Source organism: Orycteropus afer, unplaced genomic scaffold (assembly GCF_000298275.1).
Source record: "Orycteropus afer afer isolate SDZICR_OR568_19922 unplaced genomic scaffold, OryAfe1.0 scaffold00456, whole genome shotgun sequence".
Taxonomy (NCBI): Eukaryota; Metazoa; Chordata; class Mammalia; order Tubulidentata; family Orycteropodidae; genus Orycteropus; species Orycteropus afer.
Window position 1 is genome coordinate 2092072 of NW_006922043.1, and position 10046 is coordinate 2102117.

Here is a 10046-nt window from a genome sequence, read left to right on the forward strand (position 1 = left end):
ATGGACATTCTTACAACACATACAAATACATATGTAGAAATATCGCTTGCCAATCTTATATATGGTCATGGGTATACTCCCTTTTGCCTAGACACACCTGATCATTTAGCCTGTTTAAACCAATTACTTTTGAGATATAAACAGCAGATTAGGCAAAGAAGCAGGAAACACCGATAGGGGAAGACTGATCCATGCCACATGAAGATCACCAAGGAGTCGAGGAACAAAAGCTGAAGAGACAAAGGCTAGAGTTGCTTGGTCCCTCTTTGTCTCCACTCATCAACTACTTTCTTTTTCTTTCTCCCTTAATAAAAGGGAAGAAGTTTTACTGCCTTAGAAATCCAAGGAGGGGTTACTATGAGTTGGAACCTACTCAATGGCAGTGAGTTTGGTTTTTGTTTGGTTAAAGGTAACTAAAATTAGGCTCATAGACAAGCTCTGCACTCTGGACTTACCAACTCAAAAGAGAACTTCTGGATTTTCTCTCCCTGTGGTACCTCTGCACACATGGAGTGATGACTCCAGCAAACCTTCAAAGCCCTACCTGGACATGGAGATACAAGGCAAAGGACCTGACTTGCACATGGATTGAGAACCCACTGAAGGAGCACTCGGTATCCCTGTTGTCCTTTACCTTGGCCCTATTTGTTCATTGTCTCTTCCTTTGATGGTTTAAATGCTAGTTCCTGGAAGGCCATGTCTGTGGCCCAATGACTGTTATGTACATAGAGATTAAACTGAATTGTAAACCTACAGGAAGATGGTGATGAAACCAACCTCTCCATAACACATCACCTCATGGCAGAGGTTGGAAAAGACCATTAAATTCTTAATGTTTCCAATGTACCTCATTAGCAGTCTTTTCAAATACTTTCTTGATGTTTTAACTTTTGACTGCCATTCCCTCTTCCCTCTCCTGTGGAGTATCACAGGCCCCTTCTTCCTCCCAAACGCTGACAGAAGCCTAGAACTAATTTGTTAAGAAGCTGGAGTGTGGTGGTCCGCAGCTTCAGCTAGTGAACGCTCCCCTTCTCCCTACCTTGGTGAATTCTTATAAAGAACCAACTGTATTTCCCAAGAACAAAAGCCACCTTTCCGCTGGGTCTCCCCTGAATACTCAACTCCCTCCCCCCTCTACCGTTTCTCTTTAGCACTCCCTAGTGCCTAAAGCAGGAACTCTGGTAGCATAGTGGCTAAAGCACTTGACTGCTAACCAGAAGGCTGGCGGTTCAAACCCACCAGCCACTCCTTGGAAGGAAGGTTGGGCAATCCTACTTCCGTAGTGATACTGCCTTGGAAACCCAAGGAGGGGTCGCTATGAGTCGGGCCGACTCCTCGGCACATAACAACAACAACAGTGCCTAAAGCAGGAGCTCTGGTAGCATTGTGCCTAAGGCATTTGACTGCTAACCTGAAGGCTGGCAATTCAAACCCACCCGCCACTCCTCGGAAAGAAGGTTGGGCCATGTACTTCTGTAGTGATACCGCCTCAGAAACTCAAGGAGGGGTCTCGCTATGAGTCGGATCCAACTCCAAGGCACATCATATACTCATCTATTTTCAGTCCATGCCAAAGTTTGAACACAGATTTACATGTTTTTTTCCACACTGCATCCCTTGGATTAGGCGCTCAATCTTTTTTGAATGCACGCGGTTTCGTCCGCCTCGTTTTGGGATCTGAGGCCCCTAAATAACTTAATTACTGCCGATTTATTCACTCATTCAGCCCTATCTAACGAAAGCCGCCTGTGTACGGGGCACTGTACTGGGTGTCCGGATAAGTGCGCGAAGGCACGTGCGGGGCGGGGAAAGAAGGGGCCCAGATGCGGGGACTCGCGAGTACTAGCACCACCCACGTCCCTGTGCAGACGCAGCTTGAGCCTCACCGCGCCTCAAAGCAACATCCCAAGACGTCCACCTCCCAGACCCGGGTGCTCAAACCCGATAGCTGCAGTAACCAGCACCCGCTCACACCCACAAGGCTTTGCGCCCTTCCTTCCTTTCTCTCTCTTCCGGGTGGGCCCAGGCCTGGTTAATCGAGCGCAGTGAGCTGGCGTCTCCGCGGTCGGCTGGCCGTGCCTGCCCACGTGGTGCTTTCCAGTCACCGCCTGGAGTAGGAGCGGGTACCCGGGGGTCCTGTGAGTGTGTGTGTGTCGGGTAAAAGCCAGGCCTCCGCGCCCAGTGCTCGGCCTTTCCCCTCTATCGAGTAGGCTGACGTGCCCCGGGAGCCCGCGACGCGCCCAGGTGGGACGAACGGCGCCCAGGCCCTGTCTTGACCTCCATTTCCCAGCACCCCTGTCGGCCCAAACAGGATCAGGAGCGAGCGCCGCCTGCCTTGGTTCCCGGCCCTGGACACCTAAGCCTCCTGTTATGGCTACTCTGATCGCGAAAGATGCCTACTTGCAGAACTTGGCCAGGAAAATCTGCTCCCAGCCCAGTGTGGAGCTGCAGAAGCGCAAGCGGGGTGAGGCAGGTCCGGGCGCGTGCCTTCGTGACGTGGGGCCGGTGTGGGGGTCTTCGCAAGGGGAAGTTCCACTCCCTCCCCTGTGGCGGCCTAGGTCATGTTTACCCTCCACGCCTGGTTAGTTTTCAAGTGGATTAAGCATGGGGCAAATCTGCTAAATATTTGAGGAAAATCTAAGGGATATTTAAAACTGCTGCTCTTTCCCTGACTTGTGAAGAGCAGCCTGGAACGAGGAGCTCAGCTCCGTGCACCCATCGCGTGAGAAGCGTTGCAGAGTCTGGAAGCTGATCCCTGTAGAAGGGTGTCTGCTGGTTGCTTCGTCAACATGCTTAGCCATCCCTCCATTTGGGATGGGAAGACAGTTATGGGTGACGATGAATCAGAGAAAAAATATCGTCTCAGGCTGGTGGTATGAGAGAAGAAGCAAGCAAGTACTGCCAGTGGGGTTTACGTTGGGGGGGTAGGGGGGATAAGGTTACTCAGGAAGAAACTGACTTGCGCTGGGGAGCTTTAAAAGATCTGAGCCCCAGAGGAGAGAAGAGCAGCAGGGTCTTGCTGGAGAACTTAGTTGGCTTTTTTTTAAAAAAATAAATCCTAATCTTTTTATGCAAAGAGTTTATTGTAAGTGGGTTTTCTTATCTGCCAGTTATAATTTAGATTTGTGCCTTTCTAGGGGTTTTTTGTTAGTAACGTTTCAATTGTTCAAATACATTGATCCTGCGCTATATACTCATTTTCCTTCTGTTTAAACCGTAAGCCTCTTCCCACTAGTAAAGTGGAAGTCTGTGCAGTTGTCTGATGGCTTTGTAGTAGTCTGTTGTGTAGCAGTAGCTTGATTTGTCCCTTCCTGTGAGCAATTAGAGTTCTACCATCTTTCACTTCAACACTGTCATGATGAACATCCCTGAAGCCAACCTCTACTTGTACCATGCTAAATTCACAAGCAGAATTGCTAGGCATGGAGTGTACATGCTTTTAAGGTTTTTTACTGTGAGTGGCCAGCCTGCTTCGCAGGAGATCTGACATTCTGAGCCTATGGGTACGTGGTGGCTCTGGATTCTCCGTCCCAATCTCTCTGCACGTTCTGGAATCAAAGTCTCCACAAGACTTTCCTTCCTTCTGAGTGGGTTGCAGAGATTGGGACAGCAACCTTTGTGCATTTTATTATTCAGTTGGCAAAATTCAAGACTCAGAAGGTGCAGGACCTCCAAAAAAGAAAAGGAAGAAAACACAGAAGAAATTCCAGGAGCAGAGAGAGAAGGCTGGGGAACATAAGGCCAGGTCCCTGGGAAAGAAGTCTCCACCAGCTTCCAGGGCCAAGAAGCCAGTGGCAACTGAAGAGGAAGAAATCTCTACTTTCCCTAGGGCACATGCAGGTGAGAGCCATAGGGCCAAGGTGTACAAGCATGGTCCCCTCTGGGGAGCATCACTGTCCTCAAGTCTTGGAGGGGGTGTCACAAGGGCTGATGTGTTTTTTGGGTGTAGAAGGTGTGTTGTGAGGGCAGACTGTGGTAGACCAGAGGAAGCACTTTGTCATCCTAGCAAATGGCACAGGGATCGTAGAATTTATTGGAATTGCCCCTACAGATCTATGAGTGGCCTCAAGGGGGTGACTAGAGCCTTGGGGAAAGGTTGGAGAGAGGCTCTTCTTTCAGTACTGTCTGCTCCCCTGTCAGAACGCCCAGCCACAGAGCCTGACTCACTGTTTGCCCTGGATGTTCTGCGGCAACGGCTACATGAGAAGATACAGGAGGCCCGGGGCCAGGTAGGTGAGGGGAAACTCCCTAGGGTGCTGGGAGGGATGCGTTTGCTGGTGTGGCCCCCACCACACCTGGAGGAGGAAAAACCTCCCTGTTCTCCAAGTCCCTCAGGGGTCCCTTGCATTTTGGGCATTAGGCCCTCACATTGTGGACATTTAGAGTAGTCCTTGTCCAGCAGGGTTGCCTTTTGTACCTGCCTGCCTGATTCCACCGTCACTGTGTGTCAGACTTGGGGGGGTTTCTGGGCCTGGGAGAACTGCAAGTGAGGACCTCTCTTGGCTCCCCAGGGCAGCACCAAGGAGCTGTCCCCTGCTGTTCTGGAGAAAAGGCGCCGGAGGAAGCAGGAGCGAGACCGTAAGAAGAGGAAGCGGAAGGAACTGAGAGCAAAGGAAAAGGCAGCCAAGGCCGGAAAGGCTGATGTGGCCACTGAGCCAGCCCCTGAGCCCCCCTGCCCAGAGCCGCAGGAGCAGACAGGGCTGATCTTCAACAAGGTGAGAGGAGGCTCGGGTGGTCTAGGATCCCTAGGTGTTGGACCTTCTTTCCCCTCACTGGCCACTGTAGCTTGGTCCTCCATGCCCATCCTTGAGGCGAAGTAGTAGCAATACCTGTCTGTGAGGGCCAAGGGGATGGGGCATGTGATACTGTAACGTGCTGACCTTGATAACTTTTCCCCGAGGTGGAGGTAGGCGAGGAGGAGCCGGCCGGCAGTAGGACACAGCGGCGGAAGGAGAAGAGGCAGCAGGTGAAGGGCAATCTGACGCCCCTGACGGGTAGGAACTACCGGCAACTGCTGGAGCGGCTGCAGGCGCGGCAGGCACAGCTGGAGGAGCTGCGGGAGCGGGATGTGGGGCAGGCACAAGCGCTTGAGGCAAAGATGCAGTGGACCAATCTGCTGTACAAGGCAGAAGGTGTGAAGATCCGTGACAGCGAGCCATTGCTACAGGAGGCCCTCAAGCGTAAGGAAAAGCGAAGAGCACAGCGGAAGCGCCAGTGGGAAAAGCGAACAGCACACGTTGTGGAGAAGATGCAGCAGCGGCAGGACAAGAGGCGGCAGAACCTGCGCAAGAAGAAGGTGGCCAAGGCCGAGCGGCGCATGGAGAAGGCCCGCAAGAAGGGCCGGATCCTACCCCAGGACTTGGAGCGGGCTGGCCTGTCCTGAGGGCCCTACAGGCGTTCTTGGATCCAGTCTTCTTTCCCACCATGGCTGCTTTCCATTCTCTGAGTTGCTGTGTGACCCTGAACAAGTCAACCTCCACAAACTGCAGCTTCCCAATGTGAAATGGACAGAGCTTACTTCTCAGGGTGGCTGTGAGGATGTCAGGGACCACACTTAAGAGAGACTCTTGTTAAACATTTTTTCTTGAAAATGGGCACAGGTCCTTCAGGCCCCAGGGAAACTGAGCCAGACCCGGACTCCAAGATTGTCTTGGAGGCTAGAAAGCTCCCCAAAGGGTGGCAGGGTCAGGGAAGGGGGCCCCAAGGGCAGGAAGCAGCAAGAGTTTGGGGGGAAGCTCAGCACTGGTGCCTTTTCCCCTCACGCATGTACACAGTTCTCAGAGTCGGGGGTAGACAGACCTTGCTGACTACCCTGTCAGTCCAGACCTTGCCTGGGAGGAATAGAGCTAACTCCTGCAGTCCGAGCCCAGGGATGTGATGGGTTCTGTTCTCCAGGGGATGGGTAGTCAGCCTCAGCACAGCTGCATCCTGGGCTGGTACAACTGGTGGCTTCCTTTCTCCTGTCTTTTGTCTGTGTTGGCCTCATTGTTTGATTTGATTTTTTAAAATGGGTAAACCATCACCCTAATACATGATTCAGAAGGTATGAGTGTAAACAGACTTATGCGTTTGATGTTGTGTTCTAGTTACACTCAGAACCCTCTGGTAGGGCTGAACTAAAACTACTTTACAGAATTTGGTGCTTTTTTTTTCATGAGTGGGCTGAGAATGTTCTAGACTTGGTGGAAAAGGCTGGTTTTAGATTCAGGATGCTCACAGCAGCCATGAGATTCACTTGACAGGTTTTCTTCCAGAGAGGACTTGCTATTGAGCTGCAAGGAGAGCAGTTTGTCCACAGCCACTGGCACCTTCAGGAGCACCTCAGCGTTCAAGCGAAGACCGTGTTCTCTTTGGGTGCCTCCACTGACCATGGAGCACTAGGGATGCTCAGCCTGAGTATCACTATTCTGCAGGATTCCTCCTCCACCAGACATGCTGTTCAGAATCCTTGCTGGGTAGCCCAGTGAATCAGGCTGTCAACTCTGTTGAGGCACTCCCCACCTACCCCTGCCACCTTGCCCTTAACTTTTCACAGGTATCCCTTGCCCCTAGTAAACCACACATGCTTCTCACTCTCTTGGTATGTTTCTTGGAGGAATGCAGCTGACACACAGCCTTCCACAAACCCTGGAAAAGTAACAAGAGGCTCCATTGGATGCATGACTCCATCTGTAGGACATGAAGTCTAGTTCCAAGTAGCTAAGGTAAAGAGCATTCCTTCCAGGGGCACTGGGTTGGCAGTGGTGCTTTCAGCAGCTACGGCAAGCCTGGAAGGTAAGGGTAAGTGCCAAGAAACTGCTCAGAGTCCATCCCTGTGGATGGTCCTCAATTTTGTGAGCCTTGGTTATTGCTCAGCTTTTGCTGAAAATGCCTTCCCTTCACCCTTGCCCTTGAGAATACGAAGTTGAAGAAGGAAAATGATTCCGAAAAGCAGTGAAGCAAAGATGAGACACATTTGAAATCTAAACAAAGGTTGATTGTACAAGGATGTGAAGGAGCCCTGTGTTGCAGTGGGTAAATACAAACATCAGTGGTTCGAAGCCACTGGTCCCTGGTCAGAAAGAAAGATGAGGCAGTTTGCTTCTGTAAAAATCACAGCCTTATAAATACTATGGGTTCTACCCTATCCTATAGAGTTGGTGTGAATTGGAATTGACAGCAATCAGTTTTGGGTTTAGAGCCACACGTGGCTACTGAAGTTAAAAATTCAGTTCCTTGGAAGCATTAACCATATTTCAAGTCTCTGTAGGCACATATGGCAAGTGCCTATGGCATTGGAGCATTTCCATACTGTGGCAGTGCTACTGGTCAGTGTGTTTTGTAATTTGCATGCTTAAAACATCACAATGGATCTAAAATACTGCACACACAGCATGTAAAATGGTGGTGATTCTGGTTGAAATAATCTTAGGGTTCTAAGTAGGTTGAAAACTAGAATTTAAATTAAATATGTATAATAAAGATTCTAAGATAAAAAGATAGAAGCTGTGGGTATTAAGCAGAGGAAAAATTTCAATCCAGAGGAAGGCAGGAGAAAGAATAAAACCAAGAAACTAAGTGAGGTAAGAAAAAGTACAGTGTAATGGTGGAATTAAATCCAAATTTATAGACAGTTGAGATGAATGTAAATGGACAAAAGTCAGGTGAGTTTGATGGTGTGTGAATTATATCGCAGTACAGGTGGTAATTTTTCAAACTGAACTCTTCAGTTAAGACATTGTAATTGAATTAAAAATGGCCCAGCTAAGCGCTGTGTACGATGCAGAAACTATACAGAGATGCATCTGAAGGCCTCGGGATGAAAGCCCTCTGAATGAACAAAGCTGCACGTTGGGGTGAAATAAGCTTGAAGGAACAAATGCTGCTAGAGAGGGAGGATTGCCAGGCATTGACAAGATTCTGTTTGCCTGGAGGCAGAACTACCAAACCTCCGCACCAGTAACAAACATTTCATGCTACTTAGCAAAATCTTAGAAAACCACAAAGTGGGAGATTTTGTCACCTGTCCCTTAGGAATTGATAGGCTGGCTAGGCAGAAATTAGATGGATGTGGAGGAGTTAAATGGTACATTTTTACCCTGTCCATCACTTGGCAACACCAGGCTGCCTCTGGCGGTCTCCACCTCATTAGACATACCTGGCCACACTGCCACCCCCATCTCTTCATCACCTCCACCTGGGATCCCTCCTGGAGCTCTGGTGGTGTAGTTAACAAGTTGTGCTGCTAGCCAAAAGGTTGGTGGTTTGAACCCAGCAGCCTCTGTGGGAGAACCATGAGGCAGTGCTTCCGTGAAGATAAAGCCTTAGAAATCCTATGGGGCAGTTCTACACTGTCCTACAGGGGTGCTATGAGTCAGAATTCACTGGATGGCAGTGGGTTTGGTTTTTGGTTTGGGCTCCCTTGCAACACACCAGCATTCTCATTATCCATACCTGGCTTGCATGTGGGTTTTCATCCCTCCTCACTCCAAGACCATGGCTGCCTTCTGATCCACCTCATCTCCTGAGCCCCCACTCTTGCCACTTTCTCGTTCCCCACCTGTTCCTTTTCCTAGCTCCTCATTCCAAAAAACCAAACTTACTGCCATTGAGTCCATTTTGACTCAGCAACCCCCATTGGGTTTCCAAGGTGGGTAAATCTTTATGGAAGTACATTGGCCCATCTTCCTTCTGTGGAGTCTCTCACCTTCACTGAATTGGGTCTCTAGGCCCCTCCCACCTCATTGCTCAAGTCTGGGCTGGCACCTGACCCCTCCCACTTCCTTCTTGCCCACACCTAGACTGCTTTAGGGTCTCTTCACCTCCTTATCCACCACTCTGCAAACCTCGGACCTTCCCACTTGCTTATCACCCTTTCCTGGCTCTTCTCACATCTCTACCCACAACTGGGCATTTTGGGTCCTCATCCTTCCCCACTGCCAATCCCAGGGCTGCCTCTTGACCCAGCCCACTCCACACCGTTGCCTTCTGGTCTCACCTCATTAACCAACACCAGGGTGTTGCCCTGGCCCCTCCTATCTCCTGACCTCCCCACTTCATTCACATCCCATCATGGTGGTCTTTGGGACCTGCCCTTCTCCCCCATACCTGGCCGTTTTGCTAACCCTGTCCATCTTATTACCCACATCTAGGTTTTCAGACCACTGCTACCTCATTACCCACCAGAAGTGGGTGTTCTGATCTTTGCCAGCTCTTTGCCACTCAAGAGTCTTGTTCCCCAGGTCTCTGCCAACAACTCGCTTCCCACACTTGGGATTTACAGTGATTATTCTCACCTCATCATCCAGAGGGCTAGCAGCAGACTCCAGGGTGTCTTGCCTCCCAAGTGAATCTGGCTCAGACACCTTGGCCCTGCGCGCTTTGGATTCTTGACTTTGCTTATTGAGCATCTGGGAGACTCTGGAAAGTAACGTGATTTCACAGAGCCTCTGCTCCAGCCAGGAGCTCTGGTAGCGCGTTGCCTAAGGCACTTGATTGCTAACCAGAAGGCTGGTGGTTCAAACTCAACTCCTCGGAAGGAAGATGGGGCAATCTACTTCCGTAGTGATACTGCCTCGGAAACCCAAGGAGGGCTCACTATGAGTTGTTCACGGCACATAACAACTTCCTGCCTGTGCAAGACTTCCTGACAGCAATGAGGGCAAGAGCCCTGCCTGAGCCAGCTCTGCTCCTGGCTTGGCTTGGATGCTTCTCAGGCTGAGCCTGGGGCACAGTGAGGGTTTGCGGGTGCAGATACAGGGGTGCACAGTGAGTGTGCAGGGACCAGCAGGATTTGCAGGTGCAGGTTTAAAGTGCCCACTCTCCTGCATATAGGTTCCTGGGGATTCTCTTCTGCCTTGTTCTTCCCCTATGGCTCATTTGGAAGCTCAGGCCTCTATTCCTAATGGATTCTACTTTGGTCAGAGGAGACTATTCTGACTCTCCCCTTAGCTTCAGGAAAGCAGATTCGGCTCTGCCCAGTAACGCTGTCCTGTGGATGCCCTTCCCAGCAGTGGAGTCCTGCAAGATGCTTGGACCTCTAGGGACAGTTCTGTCCTATGAAGAAA

At 50.4% G+C, this 10046-nt stretch overlaps 1 protein-coding gene across 1 annotated transcript; it reads left to right on the forward strand.

Annotated features, from left to right (window-relative positions):
• The first annotated feature begins 2370 nt into the window (after positions 1 to 2370).
• Positions 2371 to 5383, forward strand: SURF6 (surfeit 6). Its single transcript, XM_007954318.1, has 5 exons — positions 2371 to 2464; positions 3637 to 3840; positions 4141 to 4229; positions 4512 to 4715; positions 4901 to 5383. The coding sequence occupies exons 1-5, from the start codon at positions 2371 to 2373 to the stop codon at positions 5381 to 5383; spliced, it is 1074 nt and encodes a 357-aa protein (XP_007952509.1).
• The last annotated feature ends 4663 nt before the right edge of the window (positions 5384 to 10046 follow it).

What these genes read in the sequence shown, in the direction of transcription:
- SURF6 (XM_007954318.1), top strand. Translation starts at nt 2,371, where the DNA reads ATGGCTACTCTGATCGCGAAAGATGCCTACTTGCAGAACTTGGCCAGG. An exon ending in TTTCCCTAGGGCACATGCAG is followed by an intron (nt 3,841 to 4,140) that starts GTGAGAGCCATA and finishes CTCCCCTGTCAG; the next exon opens with AACGCCCAGCCACAGAGCCT. An exon ending in CAGGGCTGATCTTCAACAAG is followed by an intron (nt 4,716 to 4,900) that starts GTGAGAGGAGGC and finishes CTTTTCCCCGAG; the next exon opens with GTGGAGGTAGGCGAGGAGGA.